At 44.0% G+C, this 20360-nt stretch overlaps 1 protein-coding gene, 1 long non-coding RNA gene and 1 pseudogene across 2 annotated transcripts; 1 reads left to right on the forward strand and 2 right to left on the reverse strand.

The window, feature by feature from the left end:
- Positions 1-3300: 3300 nt before the first annotated feature.
- LOC106602609 (uncharacterized) overlaps positions 3301-20360 on the reverse strand; it is a 79777-nt pseudogene continuing 62717 nt past the window's right edge.
- LOC123742537 (uncharacterized) lies at positions 8926-10840 on the forward strand. Its single transcript, XR_006769715.1, has 2 exons — positions 8926-9253; positions 10319-10840. It is a non-coding gene; the product is annotated as an uncharacterized lncRNA (long non-coding RNA).
- Positions 15898-18681, reverse strand: LOC106602618 (zinc finger protein 528). Its single transcript, XM_014195371.2, has 3 exons — positions 17910-18681; positions 17605-17729; positions 15898-17436 (listed from the first exon to the last, which is right to left on the reverse strand). Exons 1-3 carry the CDS (start codon positions 18169-18171, stop codon positions 16393-16395), a joined length of 1431 nt encoding a protein of 476 aa, XP_014050846.2. The 5' UTR covers positions 18172-18681; the 3' UTR covers positions 15898-16392.

The raw sequence follows: 20360 nt of genomic DNA on the forward strand, positions 1-20360 counted from the left end.
TTCAGTTTATGTCTCAGTTGTTGAATCTTGTTATGTTCATACAAATATTTACACATGTTAAGTTTGCTGAAAATAAACGCAGTTGACAGTGAGAGGACGTTTCTTTTTTTGCTGAGTTTATATCAATAATCCGAAAAGCAATCTGTGCGTATATACACAGGATGAATGATATGTACAGCAGTAGATGTATTAGAGTGAGCTATGTCAAGAATACATTATATAAATACAGTGTGTATAAACAGTATACAAAAAATGGGAAGTGTCCAGTGTTCAATGTCTCTATATACAGTTGAAGTCGGAAGTTTACATACACTTAGGTTGGAGTCATTAAAACTTGTTTTTCAACCACTCCACAAATTTCTTGTTAACAAACTATAGTTTTGGGAAGTCGGTTAGGACATCTACTTTGTGCATGACACAAGTAATTTTTCCAACAATTGTTTACAGACAGATTATTTCACTTATAATTCACTGTATCACAATTCCAGTGGGTCAGAAGTTACATACACTAAGTTAACTGTGCCTTTAAACAGCTTGGAGAATTCCAGAAAATGATGTCATGGGTTTAGAAGCTTCTGGTAGGCTAATTGACATCATTTGAGTCAATTGGAGGTGTACCTGTGGATGTATTTCAAGGCCAACCTTCAAACTCAGTGCCTCTTTGCTTGACATCATGGGAAAATCAAATGAAATCAGCCAGGACCTCAGAAAAAAATTGTAGACCTCCACAAGTCTGGTTCATCCTTGGGAGCAATTTCCAAATGCCTGAAGGTACCATGTTCATCTGTACAAACAATAGTACGCAAGTATAAACACCATGGGACCACGCAGCCGTCATACCGTTCAGGAAGGAGATGCGTTCTGTCTCCTAGAGATGAACGTACCTTGGTGCGAAGAGTGCAAATCAATCTCACAACAACAGCAAAGGACCTTGTGAAGATGCTGGAGGAAAAAGGTACAAAAGTATCTATATCCACAGTAAAACGAGTCCGCAAGGAAGAAGCCACTGCTCCAAAATCGCCATAAAAAGCCAGACTACGGTTTGCAACTGCACATGTCCTCTGGTCTGATGAAACAAAAATGTAACTGTTTGGCCATAATGACCATCGTTATGTTTGGAGGAAAAAGGGGGATGCTTGCAAGCCGAAGAACACCATCCCAACCGTGACGCACGGGGGTGGCAGCATCATGTTGTGGGGGTGCTTTGCTGCAGGAGGGACTGATGCACTTCACAAAATAGATGGCATCATGAGGAGCTAAAATAATGTGGATATATTGAAGCAACATCTCAAGACATCAGTCAGGAAGTTAAAGCTTGGTCGCAAATGGGTCTTCCAAATGGACAATGACCTCAAGCACACTTCCAAAGTTGTGGCAAAATGGCTTAAGGACAATAAAGTCAATGTATTGGAGTGGCCATCACAAAGCCCTGACCTCAATCCTCTAGAAAATGTATGAGCAGAACTGAAAAAGTGTGTGTGAGCAAGGAGGCCTACAAACCTAACTTAGTTACACCAGCTCTGTCAGGAGGAATGGGACAAAATTCACCCAAATTATTGTGGGAAGCTTGTGGAAGGCTCCCCAAAACATTTGACCCAAGTTAAACAATTTAATGGCAATGCTACCAAATACTAATTGAGTGTATGTAAACGTCTGACCCACTGGGAATGTGATGAAAGAAATAAAAGCTTAAATAAATCATTCTCTCTACTATTATTCTGACATTTCACATTCTTAAATAAAGTGGTGATCCTAACTGACCTAAGACAGGGAATTTTTACTAGGATTAAATGTCAGGAATTGTGAAGAACTGAGTTTAAATGTTTTTGGCTAAGGTGTATGTAAACTTATGACTTCAACTGTACATGGGACAACAGCGTTGACTGTGTTTGTGAGTATGGGTGTATGAATGTGTGCAGAGTCTGTGTGTGTGTGTGTGTGTGTGTGTGTGTGTGTGTGTGTGTGTGTGTGTGTGTGTGTGTGTGTGTGTGTGTGTGTGTGTGTGAGAGAGAGAGAGAGAGAGAGAGAGAGAGAGAAAGAGCTTGTGTGTGTGTATTTTGTGGGATTATGTGTGCACAAAAAAGTTTCTTAGGTGCAGGACAGAGTACTGGACAGGCAGACAGCTAGTGACGGCTGTTCAACAGTTTGGTGTTAGAAGCCATCACGGAGCCTGTTGGCTCTGATGCCCCTGTACCGTCTGCCAGACGGTAGTAAAGTGAACAGTCCGTGGCTCGGTTGGCTGAGGTCCCTAATGATCTTCTTGGCCTTCCATCGACACAAAGTTGTATAAATGACCTGGAGGGCCGGAAGCATGCGTTGGGCTGACCACACCACTCTCTGAAGAGCCATGCGGTTGAGGATGGTGCAGTTACTGTACCAGGCGGTCCTCACCAACTGGGGTCAGCCTGTCAGGAAGTCCAGGACCCAGTTACACAGGGATAAGTTCAAGGTGACGAGCTTTGAGGGCACTATGGTGTTGAAAGCTGAGCTGTAGTCAGTATTCCTCTTGTTCAGGTGGGATAGGGCAGTTTTTCTAGTGCGATGGCGATCGCGTCGTCCATGGTTCTGTTGGGGCGGTAAGGTGGTGGTGATATGGCCCTTGACTAGACTCTCTAAGCACTTCATGGTGACAGAAGTGAATGCTATGGGGCGATAGTCATTTAGTTGTTACCTTAGCTTGCTTGGGTACAGGAACAATGGTGGAAAAATTGAAGCATGTGGGGACGGCAGACAAAGATAGAGACAGATTGAATATGTCCGTAAAAACTCCAGCCAGCTGGTTTGCGCATGCTCTGAGGACGTGGCTTGGGATGCCGTCCGGCTGTCAGCCATCTAAGAGTTAACAGTCCCTGCCACGTGGGTCTTGTGTCTGAGCCGTTGAATTGCAACTACACTTTGTCCCTGTACTTACTTTTTGCTTCTTTGATTGCCTTACGGAGTTTGTAGCTGGTCTGTTTGCAGTCATCCATGTTCCCGGTCACTTTACCGTGGTTGAATGCGGTGGTTCGCGGTTTCAGTTTTGCGCAAATACTGCCATCTATCCCTGGTTTTTGGTATGTTAGAAACTCTATGCTGTACACACAGAAACATGACATGATATAAAAAAATGTTTTAACAACGGTCAAGCCCATCTCTAACACTGATTCAAGTACCTAACATTATAGCGCAATTGGAGTTTATTATTGAAAAAAAAAAGCCATATTGTGTTGATTCAATAATTACGTATTACGTTTTTTGTTCGACTGAGACAAGGGAAACTCAGTCCCTGCAATGATACAAAAATAACTATGTCAGTCAGCACAGAGTCAATTTTGTATTTAATGTCAACAAGATGGTCATACACTCACATAACGTGACGTTCAGTACTTTTATTGCACAAAACGATACATGGTACTTTTCACTAACACTTTACCTTAATGTAAATCTGGTACCCTCACTTTAATAAAATACATGTTTGAATACTTTGGAAAAGGTTCAACATTACACACATCTTCACTACTTTATGTCAAGTAAATGTGAATTAAGGCACTCATTATCTCACTATAAAACACCAGTATCAACATAATGGGACATGCAGTCAGGGTTGGACCCATCAATTAAGCATTTTTACAGACACCATCACACCAACCATCACCATATCATCTACTCTGCCTCATCACAATCATTCTTTCCTCAGTTCACCTCATCCAGTCCCCTACTACATCCAAAACCAACAGAATTAACTACAAACTAACTAGTACTACATTACATGTCACTATACTCTATACATGGGCCGTGTGCATTTCCTGTTGGTGTATCCTGAGGTAGCTTCTCTCTGAGAACCTCTTCCCACAGTGCGTACCGGCAAACGGCCTCTCTCCCTTGTGGACCTTCAGGTACATCTTCAGCTGGTGCTGGTGGGAGAACCTCTTCTCACACCGGGGAAGCTGAAGGATTTCTCCCCTGTATGGACCCTCTGGTGCCTTTTCAGGTTGAACGAGTGGGAGAAACTGGCCTGGCACAGGTGGCAGCTGAACGGTTTCTCCCCTGTGTGCATCCTCTGGTGCCTCTTCAGGTTGGAAGAGTCGGAGAAACTGGCTTGGCACAGGTGGCAGCTGAATGGTTTCTCCCCCGTGTGCATCCTCTGGTGGATCTCCACCTGTTTGGGGAAACTGAAGGCTTTCCCACAGAATGAACACGGGAAGCGCTTCTCTTTTCCACCGGATCTACTGATAGAGTTACTACTACTGTCATTTGTCAATGGGCTTGTGTATCCATTTAGTGTTGAGGCACTGGCATTGTCTGAGGTCTGGTTTAACATTAGGAGAGTGTGAGGAGGATGAAGGCCAGGAAGTGTCTCTGTTGTCGGAGGGTCCATGTTCCAGTTGATAGATCCTATAGAAGGCAGGCTGAAGGCAGCACCTGGCGCCATCAGTCTCTCTGAATCACAACTGTAGGAGCAGGACGGAGCATCGCTAGCCGAGTCTGTGTCTGTTCTCTCCCGCCGCATATTGACACCTCCCCGTCCCCGCGGACCAAATCTACGCCTCGCCCTGGTCTCAGCCAGTCTGTTGTCATGGAGACTAAGTTTGTTTGTTGTTTTGTGTTCAACTGTCTGTTTCTGGTTGTGGTTAACATTGTTGTTCCCCAGCCCAGAGTTGAGGACGCTGTCCCATCCACTGACCACTATGTCGCCTCTGGTCCTGGCCTGCTCAGTGATGTTGTCCCCTGGGCCCTTGGCTGCACCGGTCTGGGTCTGGAAATCTAAGATGGTTGCCCAGTCTCCTCTGTTAGCCTCCAGCCAACCACCTGCAGCAAGAGGTTACAAAATAGACTTCACAAACATGGCAGAGAATTCTATCATTCTCCATATCTAGAGTTTTGAGTCAATTACCTGGTGAAGTTCATACATTATAATGTGTGTGTTTTGGTAACTAAACATAAGTTGTATTGATTTCATTTTATGAATGAAGAAAATTAAGAAAGAATAGTAACCAGGTGCATCACTATTCACATTGAAGATCTATTGCTGTATGTAGGCTATATGTATTTCTCCCTTACCTTGCTCCCCCATCTTTAGTCCACTCAGCAGATCAATGCTCTCTGGTCCATCTTCTATCGTCTCCTCTTTGACTAGCAGCAGATCAGGCTTCCCATCCTCCATGTCTACTGACTGTAAGAGATACAGAGTGAGAGGATGTTGGATCAAGAAATCTGATATGAGCACCCTGCTATGGAGCATCTTCTGATTGGGCAATGATGGATTGCTATGAGTACTATGCAAACATGTTAGTTGATTTTATTACTTGACACTCTAATGATTTGATCATTCAAAAGGCATGGTCCCGCACTTAAGACAACGAATCAAGACCTGGGCCAAAGAGTCTCAGAGTAGGAGTGCTGATCTAGGATCAGTTTAGCCTTTTAGATCATAATGAATAAAATTATATCTTAGATCAGCACTCCTCCTCTGAGACACTTTGTGGATACAGACCCTGACCTAATACCATTCAGACAGTAGTTCAGTGGGCTCACCTCAGTGAGACTGTGTGTGGTGCTGTGGTGCTCAGCTGGTTCCTCTGTGGGTTCAGGAGGAGGTGTAGTCTGGTTGTCCTCCATGACCATGTTCCCCTCAGGGTTCCCCAGACCCTCCTCACAACCCTCCCCCTTCACCAGAAGCACCTCCTGACCCTCCTCCTCCTGGAAGAGGCAGGTGATACAGATTACACAGACACACTCCCTCAAGTACGTACACACAGATAATAAACACACTTTCAACATGGAGTGTTTACCCATCCCCACTACGTTTGAGTCCTATACGATTTCACAGAGTCAAATTCCTGTATATGCAAATGTAACTGCAAAATTATTGGCACCCTTGATAAAGATCAGGGAAAATACTATACTTTATCAAGAGTGTCCATAATTTAGGACCCCATTCTGTATGCCTTATATACAGTATATATAATGAAGTAGTTGAATGGAAGTAATGAAACACATCATACACATCACACAATGACTGCATGCAATATTCTACCCAGGAATATTCAACACTGATTCTGTTACTGTCATTATTCCAAATGTATCAGTCAATTTTTTCTGCTGACAACAATGAAAATTAATCTTTGTCTTTAATGCAGGGTTTGATCTAAACGTCAGAAGCTATCGAGTGGAATGGTTACTTTCTATAGCTAGGTATCCATTCAATTGACGACAGATTTTCAAGAAAATATGCGGAGTGGTTTGTTTCCACCAAACGGACTTGTTGCGGATAAAATTCAGTGCTTGATGACGTAGTGCACACAAAATGTACTTTTTTCGCTTAAGTTTTCATGTACAGAATAAACATCAAAAGTTCAATGTTTCCATCACATTTTCAACTCTACCGTTTTGTCACAAACTATTGCGTTAAATAGCAAATGTACCTACTCTGGTCTTGGTACCTGCGCTCTAGCCAACAGCTCACAGATACAGTGGAGGTAGGCTATCCGCATTATGAGATTATTATGGCAAAGAACAAGAATATTTGTATTTGTCAAACGAAAGTCAAGCATCGATCATCATGTCACCAGAATCAAGACCCTCGATATTTCTTTGAAAATGAGCATCAAGATCACTGTGCACTTTCACCACCATGTGAAGTTCTTAAGTTATTTCATCTGTAGCCTAATAAACCACATGGTTTCCCTGAGTCGTAGTGGGAGGACCACACACCATATCATCGCGTGACTCCAAGTTTACTTCGATATGATGGTTTTTATATCACCATTTGCACATATAGGCGTTTCCACCGCCCTTGCTCGCAAAATTTATTTTACAGACGCAAAAAGATCCCACCGTGTCGAACAAACAAATTATAAAATTGTACCGAATCTTCCTGTTTCCATCACAGCTGCCATGATTTTCATCTGTGGATGGAAACGTGGTTTATGTTATAGAGTGGAATGGTTTTTCTGCTGGTGTATCCTGAGGTAGCACCTCTCTGAGAACCTCTAGCCACAGTGCGTACAGGCGAATGGCCTCTCTCCCGTGTGGACCTAGAGATACATTTTCAGATGGTGCTGGTGGGAGAACCTCTTCTCACACTGGGGGCGGCTGTAGGATTTCTCCTGTGTGAACCATCTGGTGCCTCTTCAGATGGCCAGTTTGGTAAAGCGCATATGACAATGGGTACAGATGAAGGATTTCACCACTGTTTGGATCCTATACATTACTATTGTACTGGTTCCAGTCCTCTCTCGACAGAGTCTGTGTCTCTAAACCCAAGGGCATGTTGTCAGGGTCCCAATGGGATTGAATCGTCCTCATGCTCGGGTTACCGTAAAGTAAATACTCTGAGCTGGGAGCAGGAGGACTGCCCAGTCTCTCAGGGTCTGATCTGTGGTCAGATCCTGTGTGCAAGAGCCTTTTTGTTTAAAGTCTCTGTGTCTGTCTCTGACTTGAAGACGGTGTTCTGCGTTCTACTGACCTCCGTGATGCTGCGGCAGGGCCTGGGTTGGGGTGTGGCGGTGCGGTTCTCCGTGGCTACAGGGAGCGCTCCAATCTCGATGTCTCTTCTGTGTTGTGGGACCTCTCCTTCAGACCTCTCCTGCTTGACCCCAGGACCTCTAGCTTCTGCATCTGCAGACTGACACAAGAGAGGAGGTTATTATCGGTACATGAGTTGAATTGGATAACAATGTCATAGGGAAGTCTCACAAACTCCCCTATGGCAGATAAATGAGGATGTACATGACTGAATAGCTGAGGGGAGCCTTTCTGAAATTAATTAATGGGCCACATTTGATGTACTGTAATTTTTCATGTTACACTATGACACTAACCTCTATCATGATAACATGCTGGGTTGAGGTTCCACTCCCCTCATCAACAGTGATTGGTTGGTCATCTCTCCATGTATTGTGTCCCGCGGCCTTCACAAAGCTCCTGTGGCCTCTAGTGAGATGTCCTTCACCTGAGAGAGTGATTGGAGGAAAAGAGGTGGTTAGGTACTGTCAATGCTCAACGCTATATTGTACACTACTCACACTGTCTACAACTGTGTAAAGTTAATGATGCCGTTGACCTTAAAGGGCCCAGGGACCAAAGATCCACCACCATATGTTACAGTAGGGTATGGGGTTATTTTCTGCTAATGCATTCTTATTTCAACGACAAACCCACCACATTCTCATTTCGACAAACAAACCCACCACTGGTGTGTGTGGCCATAGAACTCTATTTCATGTTATTCAATAAATGATTCTCATTAATAAGCCTGTAATACACAATTAATTGGTATTTACAGCCTGAAACTAATGCTTGCAAAATTGTGAAAATTGTGAAAAAGTGCCGCTGTGACAACAATTTTGGACCCCCCTGTGGCCACCCTAAATGTGGAGTATGAAATAATTTTTACATAACACATTTTTGCTAGCATTCTTTTTTTACATTCGTTATTAGACAGTGGCAACGATGATGATTATGAACATGGTCTTTTGCCTGCTAATGCCAGCAATGCAGTGAAGAAAACGATATGACAACAATAACGTCTAATGTACCTGGCCCCTCTAACAGCACAACTGGCCCCAGCTTGGCCTCCTCCAGTTGAAATGGTCTAGAACCGCCACTGACTGGAAGTAAGGTAACACTTATCATATCTTGTTGATTCACTATTTATTGATTGATTATGTTCAATGCATCACTTTTTTAAAACTGAGTATGACAATAGGAAATTCGGTAAAGAATCTTTGTCCAAGAAGAATTTGTTCTTAATTGACCTGGCTGGTTAAATAAAAAAATATGTCCAAGATAGCCTAGTAATCAGGGAAAGTATGGTATACTATCCAAAAACTGACAAAGACCCAATTCTGTAACACATCTGAACACATGCGCAGAGGGGAATGGGGCGACAGGGCCCGCAGCCTTCTTCAGATTGTACCTCTTGTCATTCCTCTGTATCGGTCCAGGATGGTGACACTACAAGAACGACTGGCGAGAACGCGCTCTCTCGTTGTCATCTCTTCCCGCTCCTTCAGATCCAGTAGCTGTAGTTTCCTCCTCAATGCCCTGTTTTCTTTCTGGCTTTGAGTTATTTCCAAACGAAACACTGCATAGTCGTCGTCTACGAGTTTACAGATATCTGCCACGGCTGCATTCGCTAGCTCCTCCATGATGGAGGCTATTTGAGTGTGAAAAACCATATAGTTAGCCATTGTTAGCAGCTAGCTAGCGTTACTTAGATAACATATATCAACTAATTCCTGTCTCCAGCGCGAATTAAAGACTACCTGGGGTAAGTGTGTGATGCTGTGCAGTTAAATTAATCATATTTTGAGTTCCAGGGTGTTAATAAACGTCTAGATAACAATAAACACGATAACATCGAAATCGTTCTAGGTCCTTGTTCCCTTCCGTTTACTTAAGAGAAAGGATCTTATTGGTTGGCGTCATAGCTGGAAGGGTGTAGTTAAATGAAAAAGGAGTGCGTGCTGTTCTTTGAAATACGGTACTGCTAATTACCTTACATCAAATCTCCTATGATCAGTATTTTTTTTAAGCTGTGAGCAGACGTGTTTATAAAGAACAGTGTGTTAGCAAGAATAGAGTAGAAAATAATATTTACCTTACTGAGGTAAAGTCATGTTAAACTGTCCTTGTTATAGTCTGATCAACTCAGTGTCAGTGTCTGCCCTGAGTGTCTGCCCTGAGATTGGAAGGTTGTGAGTTCAATCCCTGGCCGAGTCATACCAAAGACTATAAAAATGGGCCCTGATGCGTCTCCGCTTGGCACTCAGCATTAAGGAGCTAGATTCGGGCTAAGGCCCTGCAATAGACTAGCGTCTTGTCCAGGGGGTGCACTTGTACACAGGAGATGAGCTAAACAGGTAGATGAGCTAAGGTTCGTGAAAGGCTACTTACTTGTTGTAGCCTATGTTTACTGTCTCTCTAAAAACAGTTATTTACAAATGACAAGATAACAAAGGGTTACCCCAAAACACTTCACATGATAACTATAAAATACAGCTAAAGAATGGTTCCCAGATATCTCCTGTGTACATCTCAAGCCACACTGCTACGATTTGTCCCCGTTGTGGACACCCCTATGTCTGATAATGTTGCTCAGGAAGGAAAAGCTCTTGTAACATAGTTTGCACTTGAAGGGACTCTCCTTGAGGCAGCTGAGGAAGGTTAGACCCAGGTCCAGGCCCTTTTATGAACCCTTTCAGTAGGCATTAAATGGGACCCTGAAGGAGAAGAAAGACTACCACCAGAGGGGTCTCCCACCACGCTCTGTGAAGGCTGAAGCCCAGGGTGACCTGCTCTGTTCATCATGGATACTGTGGTGTTTGTATCATAGGAACAGGAGGGTCTATCTCTACCAGGCCCTGCTTCATCCCTGCACTGAGACTGTGAAGAGAAGGGTCTGGGCTGCAGACTGGATCCCTGACTGGAGCCTCTGTCTCTCTGATGACCACCAGGTCTGAGGTTGTTCAGTGAGTCGCTGTCCCTCACGGTTGGGTCTTGGTTCCGACTCGGGAAGGAAGAGCAACAGCTCCAGATCCATGGTCCTGATCCGGGGCCAGGCTTTGTGACCAGCCACCTCAGAGTTCTGGTCTATCCCACCAGCAACACCAGACATCAGAAGGTCTTGATTGACTGCAGACTGCAAACAAAGACTGTACAGAAAAGCATAAAGGTTTATATAAGAAACTCTTTGCTGTGTACACACAGAAACATGACATGATATTATAAAATGTTAACCACAGTCAAGCTTCTAACACTGTGATTCAAGTACCTAACAATATGGAGCCAGTGGATTGATTCTTTTCAAACGCTGTCCCTGCAATGATACAAAAATAACAAAGTCAGTCAGCACAGAGTCAGTTTCGTATTTAATTAAAACAAATCACATTTATTGCACAAAATGATATGTGACAAGTAAAATAAGTTCTCACAATGGTAACCTTTTCTGTAAATCTAGTACCCTCGCTTAGATAAAATGAATGTTAAAGTACTTTGGAAAAGGTTCAACATTATATTACACACAGATTCACTACTTCATGTCAAGTATACATGAATTAAGGCACTATCATTATTTCACTATAAAACACCAGTATCAAACAGGACAAAAGTTGTCGCTTTTAATCAGTGAAGCATTTTTACAGACACCATCACACCAACCATCACCATATCATCTACTCTGTCTCATCATATTCATTCTTTCTTCAGTTCACCTCATCCAGTTCCCTACTGCATCCAAAACCAACAGAATTAACTACAAACTAACTGGTACTACATTACATGTCACTTTATACTAAACTAGCTAATACTACATATCACTATAATCTATACATGGGCTGTGTGCATTTTCTGCTGGTGTATCCTGAGGAAGCTCCTCTCTGAGAACGCCTGTACGCACTGCGGGAAGACGAACGGCCTCTCTCCCATGTGGACCTTCAGGTGCATCTTCAGCTGGTGCTGCTGGGAGAACCTCTTTGTGGACCCTGTGGTGCCTCTTCAGGTGTCCTGACTGGGCAAAGTGCATGTGATCCAGGGTACAGCTTTAGGGTTTTACCCTCTGGTGGGTCTCCATCTTTTTGGGGGTGAAACTGAAGGCTTTCCCACAGAACAAACACTGCCACTGATTCCGTCTCTACTTCTCTCATTTGTCAATGGTCTTGTGTAGCCATTTAGTGTTGTCACTGGCATTGTCTGAGGTCTGGTTTAACATAAAGAGAAAGTGAGGAGGACGAAGGCCAGGGAGTGTCTGTTGGCATATAGTGTGTTGACGAAGACCAGGGAGTGTCTGTGTTGTCGCAGGGTCCATGTTCCAGTTGATAGATCCTATAGAAGGCAGGCTGAAGGCAGCACCTGTTAGGGGGTTAACCTGAGGCACCATCAGTCTCTCTGAATCACAACTATAGGAGCAGGACGGAGCATCGCTAGCCGAGTCTGTGTCTGTTCTCTCCTGCTGCATACTGACACCTCCCCGTCCCCGCAGACCAAATCTACACCTCGCCCTCGTCTCAGCCAGTCTGTTGTCATGGAGACTAAGTTTTGGATGTTTTTGTGTTCCACTGTCTGTTTCTGGTGCTGGTCCTGGCCTGCTCAGTGAAGTTGTCCCCTCCTCCGTTAGCCTCCAGCCAACCACTTGCAGGAAGAGGATACAAAATAGACTTTACAAACATAACAGAGAATTCTACATGGAGTTTTGTTAGTCAATTACCTGGTCAAGTTCATACATTATGTGTGTTTTTGTATTTAAACATAAGTTGTATTGATTTAATTTTATGAATTAAGAAAATATAAATAAATAATAATAGCCATGTGCATCACTATTCCCATTTGAAGATCTATTACTGTATGTAGGCTATATGTATGTATCCCTTACCTTGCTCCCCCATCTTTAGTCCACTCAGCAGATCAATACTCTCTGGTCCATCTTCTATTGTCTCCTCTTTGACCAGCAGCAGATCAGGCTTCCCATCCTCCATGTCTACTGACTGTAAGAGATACAGAGTGAGAGGATGTTGGATCAAGAAATATGATATGAGCACCCTGCTATGGAGCATCTTCTGATTGGACAATGAGGGATTGCTATGAGTACTATGCAAACATGTTAGTTGATGTAATACTATGTAAATGTATATTTCTGTCAAAATTTGCAAAAGACAGCCCACTATCCATCATTTTGAGCATGTTCAATGCTCCCTGAATGTCTAGCTTTAATTTCAGTGAAGAAACTAAAAAGTGTTCAGACCCCTTGACTTTTTCCACATTTTGTTACGTTAGTCTTATTCTAAAATGGATTTAATAAAAAAAAAATACTCATCAATCTACACACAATACCCCATAAAAAGATACCATATTTACATAAGTATTCAGACCCTTAGCTCAGGTACATCCTGTTTCCATTTGTATTTATTATGGATCCCAATTAGTTCCTGCCAAGGCAGCAGCTAATCTTCCTGGGATCCGGCAAAATTAAGGCGGTTATATAATTTTACATTACAATACATTCATTACATTTACATTTTAGTCATTTAGCAGACGCTCTTATCCAGAGCGACTTACAGTAGTGAATGCATACATTTCATACAATTTCATACATTTTTTTTTTTTTCTGTGCTGGCCCCCCGTGGGAAACGAACCCACAACCCTGGTGTTGCAAACACCATGCTCTACCAACTGAGCTACAGGGAAGGCTTACAGAATTCACAACACACTAAGTGTGTGTCCTCAGGCCCGTGTAGCAATTACTCTATGTAGTACTGTGCGCCTCCCATAGTCTGTTCTGGACTTGGGGACTGTGAAGAGACCTCTGGTGGCATGTCTTGTGGGGTATGCATGGGTGTCCGAGCTGTGTGCTTGTACTTTAAACAGACAGCTCGGTACCTAATGAGGAAGTCAATCTCTCTTTCACTTTGAGCCATGAGAGACTGACATGCATGTCATTAATGTTAGCGCTCTGTGTACTTTTAAGGGCCAGCCGTGCTGCCCTGTTCTGAGCCAACTGCAATTTTCCCCAAGTCCTTCTGTGGCCCCTGATTGGCTATTTTTTTGGAGTCTTTTAATGCTAAAATCAGTTCTTTAAAATCAATTTTCAGATGTTCCGAGCTAGCCCTCCTGATGTCGTTTGACCCCACATGGACTACGACAGTGTCAGCTCCCTGCATCTGTCGTAGTACAGTCGAAAGCAGCCTTGTTATGTTCTGTACTCGTGCTCCTGGGTAGCTCAGGGTTTTTGCCTTGGGATCCGAAATGTTTCACACCATAGAGCTGCCTATCATGACAGCTGGCAATGTCAAATGGGCCGGTCTCTCAGGCAGCCTCACGGTCTGATGAGGGTGGGAGCTCTGAGGATCTGAACCTGAGGTAGAAGCCACCGGAGAGGGAGACAGAACAGAGGACAAAGACGGAGGTACCTCCGGATCCGATCTTGAATGGCAAGACCCCAAAGAAAGCGGCGCTGGAACCTCTGGATCCAGGGCGGCAAAGCTGTTTCTGGTCTGTGTCCAGTCAGGGATCAACATCTCCAAGGAGACCCCCGTTTCCAGAGGATGCTGTCTTTGACTTCCACGGCGAGTAACTTATCTCCATGGCTGGTTGGTTGGGTCGAGAACAGCTCCGTTCTCCAGGGAAAGGGGAGACCCCTTCGGGATGGAACCCTGCTGAGCACCGGCCAGTTGGCTGTGGAGAGCCAACAGGAATTGTCTGTAGTGCGCCGAGACAGGATTGTGTCGAGGCACAGATCTGGGAAGGGTAACAAAAAATGTTTGCAGCATTGAAGGTCCCCAAGAACAGTGGCCTCCATCATTCTTAAATGGGAGAAGTTTGGAATCACCAAGACTCTTCCAAGAGATGGCCGCCTGGCCAAACCGAGCAATCGGTGGAGAACCTGAGGTGAACAAGAACCCGATGGTCATAATGACAGAGCTCCAGTGTTCCTCTGTGGAGATGGGAGAATCTTCCAGAAGGACAACCTTCTCTGCAGCACTCCACCAATCAGGCCTTTATGGTAGAGTGGTCAGGCGGAAGCCACTCCTCAGTAAAAGGGACATGGCAGCCCGCTTGGAGTTTGCCAAAAGGCACCTAAGACCATGAGAAACAAGATTCTCTGGTCAGATGAAACCAAGATTGAACTCCTTTGACCTGAATGCCAAGCGTCACGTCTGGGGGAAACCTGGCACCATCCCCACTGTGGAGCATGGTGGCGGCAGCATCATGCTGTGGGGATGTTTTTCAGGGACTGGGAGACTGGTCAGGAGAGGGAAAGCTGAACGGAGCAAAGTACAGAGATCCTTGATGAAAACCTGCTCCAGAGCTCTCAGGACCTCCGACTGGGGCGAAGGTTCACCTTCCAACAGGACAACGACCCTAAGCACACAGCCAAGACAACGCAGGAGTGGCTTCGGGACAAGTCTCTGAATGTCCTTGTGGCCCAGCCAGAGCCCGGACTTGAACCCGATCGAACATCTCTGGTGAGACCTGAAAATAGCTGTGCAGCGATGCTCCCCATCCAACCTGGCAGAGCTTGAAAGGATCTGCAGTGAAGAATGGGAAAAACTCCCCAAATACAGATGTGCCAAGCTTGTAGTGTCATACCCAAGTAGACTCGTGGCTGTAATCGCTGTCAAAGGTGCTTCAACAAAGTACTGAGTAAAGGGTCTGAATACTCATCACATTTATAAATTTCTGTTTTTTATTCTTAATAAATGTGCAAAAATGTCTAAACCTGTTTTTGCTTTGTCATTATGGGGTATTGTGTGTAGATTGAGAGGGGAAAAAACGATTTACTACATTTTAGAATAAAGCTGTAACTTAACAAAATGTGTAAAGTCAAGGGGTCTGAATACTTTCTGAATGCACTGTAAATGTAAGTCAATTATAATTTCAACAGTTTAATGTATAATGAATTTGTTTCCCCTCCACCCCCAATAAAATATATAGAAGAAAGTTATATAACAAATGTATAGCTGCGTGCCATATGTTTGACAGCTCTGCCCTCCTGATCTTTTCTCGCTTACGGGGCAGGTCCCAGCTGGTGAGGGTGGTCACTACCTGACCAATGGTTGACTGTGTGTTGAGGGGTGTGTGTAAGGCCTCGCAGCTCATTTTCTGGGACTCGACGGCTTCGTACGTGTGTTGTGGGTGGTGACAACAGCCTCATATGGCTTAGGAGGGCAGGGTAACTCATCTGCCTCCTGGGAGCAACATTTAAGCCTCTTTTGGGTAATGGAACATCTTAAATGTAACAGTGTCAGAATCCGGTGATATGAAGGACCATGTAAAAATGGCTATTCAAAAACGCGTCCATTCAAGCATGCCGAATGGCTTTTTTGTTTTTTACATGTATATTGGTTATAAAGCGCTGCCTGGTGTTTTAAGAATAAGGTGAGATCAGATGTGATCTATACCAAAGAGAGTCTCAATGAATAAAGTCCCATTTTGTGTTTATTAAACATACACATTTTAAATACACCATATAAAAACCACACGTCTCAACTAAAAATCTGAATGAACTTGATAAACTGCATTCATTTTCTCATTAAAAGTGTCTTGAGAAAAACATTAAGTAGTTAGTTGAACATCATATCCTACACAGTACAAACACCATGAAACTGACTTTTTAGGCTTATATCACGTCTGGATGCAATGTTCTACCCAGGAATATTCAACACTGAAATATGTTATTCCAAATGCATATGTGGATCTTTTCTGCTGACACCAATTAACATTTATCTTTGTCTTTAATGCAGGGTTTGATCTAAACGTCAGAAGCTATCGAGTGGAATGGTTCATTTCTAGGTCAATCCGTGGAATGTTTTTTCTGCTGGTGTACCCTCAGAGAACCTCTTCCCGTAGTGCGTACAGGCGAATGGCCTTTCTCCCGTGTGCATGTTCAGTTGGTGCTGGTGGGAGAACCTCTTCTCACACTAGAGGTTTGCTGTAGGGTTTCTCCCCTGTGTGGACCCTCTGGTGCCTCTTCAGGTTGCCAGCCTGGGCGAAGCTCATGTGACACTGGGTACATCTAAAGGGTTTCACCCCTGTGTGGACCCTCTGGTGCCTCTTCAGGTCACCAGCCTGGGTGAAGCGCATATGACACTGGGTACAGCTGTATGGTTTCTCTCCTGTGTGGACCCTCTGGTGGATCTCCACTTTCTGGGAGCAGCTGAAGCCTTTGTTACAGAACATGCAGAGGAACCGTTTCTCTTTACTATTGCCTGATGTGGCTCCCCTTCCCCATGCCTTGGCCCTTTGATCCTTTGAGTTCAATACATGATCGAAAAGGTATTGCGAATCGGAAGGTGCCGTGGACAGTGGGTCGTGATCCCTGAGCCTGTGTAAAGGGGAGTGGGTTGCGACAGTTAGATTGGTCTCTAAGCTTTCCCTGTAGTCTAAGTCACTGGTGTTGCCCTGTGAGTGTCCTTCTCCTAAGTGAGTCTCGTCTGCATTCCATGTCAGAGGAGCGTCACCCTCCACTTTCACAGTCACCTCATCTATCACTATAACCTCCCCTTTCTTATTTAGGCACCCTTCAGAGTATACATTACTACTGTACTGGTTCCAGTCCCCTCTCATTGAATTAGTCTGTGTAGCTAAGCCCACAGGCACGTCACCAGGTATCATCTCTGCAGCGTATGAACAGGACGGATCATTGCCAGTCTGTAACGTGTCTTCTAAGTCCTGATGGGACAGATCCATCCTCGGGCTTGGGTTACCATCAAGTAAATATTCTAAGCGGAGAGCAGGAGAACAGCCCAATCGCCCCAGACCCGTTAAATTCTTGGTGTCTGTCTCTGACTTGAGGACGGCATTCAGTGTTCCACCGACCACCGTGATGCTGCGTTGGGTCCTGGGCGCCGCTGGGGCAGTGGTGGTGTCCTCCATGGCTACAGGAGGCTGTCCAGTTTGGATGTACCGTGGGTCATCCTCTCCTTCAGAACTCTCCTGCGTGACCCCAGGACCTGCAGCCTGACACAAGAAGAGGGAGGTTATTGACGGTATTGAGTAGAATTGGGTGACAATGCCGTAGAGAAGTCACAAGCTCCGCTATGGCAGATAAATGATGTACATGTAAGCAAGTGAATAGCTGAGTGGAGCCTTTCTGAAATGTACTGTAATTCTGACTATTACACTAACCTCTATCACAATAACATGCTGGGTTGAGGTTCCACTCCCCTCATCAACAGTGATTGGTTGGTCATCTCTCCATGTATTGTGTCCTCCTGGCTTCACAAAGCTCACGTGGCCTCCAGTGAGATGTCCTTCACCAGAGAGAGTTATTGGGGGAAAAGAAGTGGTTAGGTTAGCTACTGTCAATGCTCAACGCTATATTGCAAGACAGATAAGTAATCAGGTGAATTAAGCTATCCAAAAACTAACACAAAGGCACATGTGCAGAGGGTAATGGGGCAACAGGCCACGCAGCCTCATGCAAAATGTACCTCTTGTCATTCCTCTGTATCGGTCGAGGATCTTGACACTACTGAGACGACTGGCGAGGACGCGCTCTCGCGCCACTTTCTTCAGATCCAGTAGCTGTAGTTTCCTCCGCAATGCCCTGTTTTCTTTCTGGCTTTGAGTTATTTCCAAACGAAATACTGCATAGTCGTCGTCTACGAGTTTACAGATCTCTGCCACGGCTGCATTCGCTAGCACCTCCATAATGGAGGCTATTTGAGTGTGAAAAACCATATAGTTAACCATTGTTAGGTAACTTTCGCAACTAGCTAGCTAGCGTTACCTAGATAACATCTATCAACCAAGTCCTGTCTCCAATGCGAATTAAATAATACCCGGGGGTAAGTGTGCGATGCTGTGCAGATAAATTAATAATATTTTGAGTTCCAGGGTGTTAATTAACGTCTAAATGACAACAACATCGCAAAGGTGGAAATAGTTTTTGGTCACAGCTCACTTCTGTTTACGTCTTCTTCTTTGAGGTTTTGTCGGCGGACTACACCAAAATGGTGTATTACGGCCACCTACTGGGTGGGGTCATAACTGGGAGTATTTAAAGGGATAGTAAATGCAAATTCTATTTGGTTCAAATTACCCTTAGCTACCTTGAGTTGTGTCTTAAGGCTCATGGTGACAGAATCCCCAATAATCACGTTTACATATGGCTAGAGCCTGGAGTTAGCATATTATAGGGTGTCCACCCACTAAACGCTCTGTGGTTTTGAAATTTCACTTCCTCATGTTATAAAATATTTTTTTACCAAGACATATGATTCTTCATTTTCTAACTTGCTCAGTGGGGGGGGCGGGCGGCAGTGCCCCTGTGACAACAATTTTGGCCCCCCTAAATGTGGAGTATGAAATCATTTTTACATAACAAATTTTTGCTATCATTCTTTTTTTACATCCGTTATTAGACAGTGGCAACGGTGATGATTATGAACATGGTCTTTTGCCTGCTAATGCCTGCAATGCAGTGAAGAAAACGATATGACAACAATAACGTCTAATGTAACTGGCCCCTCTAACAGTACAACTGGCCCCAGCTTGGCCCCCCCAGTTGAAATGGTCTAGAACCGCCACTGAACATATCATTAACATTATATCCAAAAAGTCTGATTTCGTAACCTAATACGTCCGATAATAAGCAGCGCGCTCTGTTGATAGAGCAGTGCAGGTTCTTGTAGTGACTTTTCCCACGTGTCGTAAAAATCTAAATTAACATGACACGAGCTGAATTAAATGTAAAAGGCTTTGAAAATAAAATGCTTGCGGTATGCTCAGTGCTCCATTGACATTTCAGAGATACGCTGGTTGTTCTGAGCAATCTTTAAAAATGACAGACGTCACAATATGAAAAGCGTATACTAAAATATGAAAATACTACATGTCATGTCTCAGAAATTGATTTTTATCTTACCTCTAGATTATTTGATGTCCTCCGGATTCGAAAAGAAAGATGAGTTCGACAGGTGAGCCTGTCAGTTTGTCACAATTCTCGCATAGCATCCAGCCTAGCTGGCACAATACTATTTTAAATATCTTTTTAGCACTTTTTTCTCTGGCCTCAAAATTCGGTAGTTGGTGGAGTTAGCGGGGATTTTTTTGTAACGTGCATACTGAAATAATCGCTGGAATTTGGTTACTCAGAACTGGAGCCATTTTCTTATCTAGCCACAGCACAGAGCATCTCGAGCTTCAGTGATGACGTCATCCGCGTTGGGCAGGCACTACGGCGCGGATTACTTTCCAGATGTCACAAAACTGACAGGTAAACGTAGGAAGTATCAGAGCATTCTACAATTAGAATTGCAGAAAAATAACTACCTTAAGGTCTTTTTTTTGGTCCAGCAGATTATTTGGAAACGGTCGTCTTTCTGCTTTGCAATGCGTTAGCCTAGTCCTACCTATTGTATTAAAAGTACATCTTTATCACATTATTCACACTCGGAATTCGCTGCTTGAGGTTCAATAGCCTACCTGTCCTAGTTGGGCGTGCCTCCTATACTGAAAAATAAACGCAACATGTCGGTTTCATGAGCCGAAATAAAATATCCCATACATTTACCGTATGCCAAAATGTTGTGCACAAATTTGTTTACATCCCTATTTGTAAGCATTTCTCCTTCGCCAATATAATCCACGCACTTGACAGTGTGGCATATCAATAAACTGACTAAACAGCGTGATCATTACACAGGTGCAACTCAAGTTTTGAGGGAGTGTGCAATTGACATGCTGACTGCAGGAATGTCCAACAGAGCTGTTGCCAGATAATTTAATGTTAATTTATCGAGCATAAGCCGCCTCCAACATCATTTTAGAGAATTCGGCGGTATGTCCAACCGGCCTCATAACCGCAGACCAATGCCCGCCCATGGCTGCGCCCCAATGTGAAATCCATAGATTAAGGCATAATTAAATTATTTCAATCG

The sequence above is a fragment of the Salmo salar genome, chromosome ssa04 (genome assembly GCF_905237065.1).
Source record: "Salmo salar chromosome ssa04, Ssal_v3.1, whole genome shotgun sequence".
Taxonomy (NCBI): Eukaryota; Metazoa; Chordata; class Actinopteri; order Salmoniformes; family Salmonidae; genus Salmo; species Salmo salar.

What these genes read in the sequence shown, in the direction of transcription:
- LOC106602618 (XM_014195371.2), bottom strand. Translation starts at nt 18,171, where the DNA reads ATGGTTAACTATATGGTTTTTCACACTCAAATAGCCTCCATTATGGAG. An exon ending in ATACAGAGGAATGACAAGAG is followed by an intron (nt 17,730 to 17,909) that starts GTACATTTTGCA and finishes TCTCTGGTGAAG; the next exon opens with GACATCTCACTGGAGGCCAC. An exon ending in AGCATGTTATTGTGATAGAG is followed by an intron (nt 17,437 to 17,604) that starts GTTAGTGTAATA and finishes TTCTTGTGTCAG; the next exon opens with GCTGCAGGTCCTGGGGTCAC.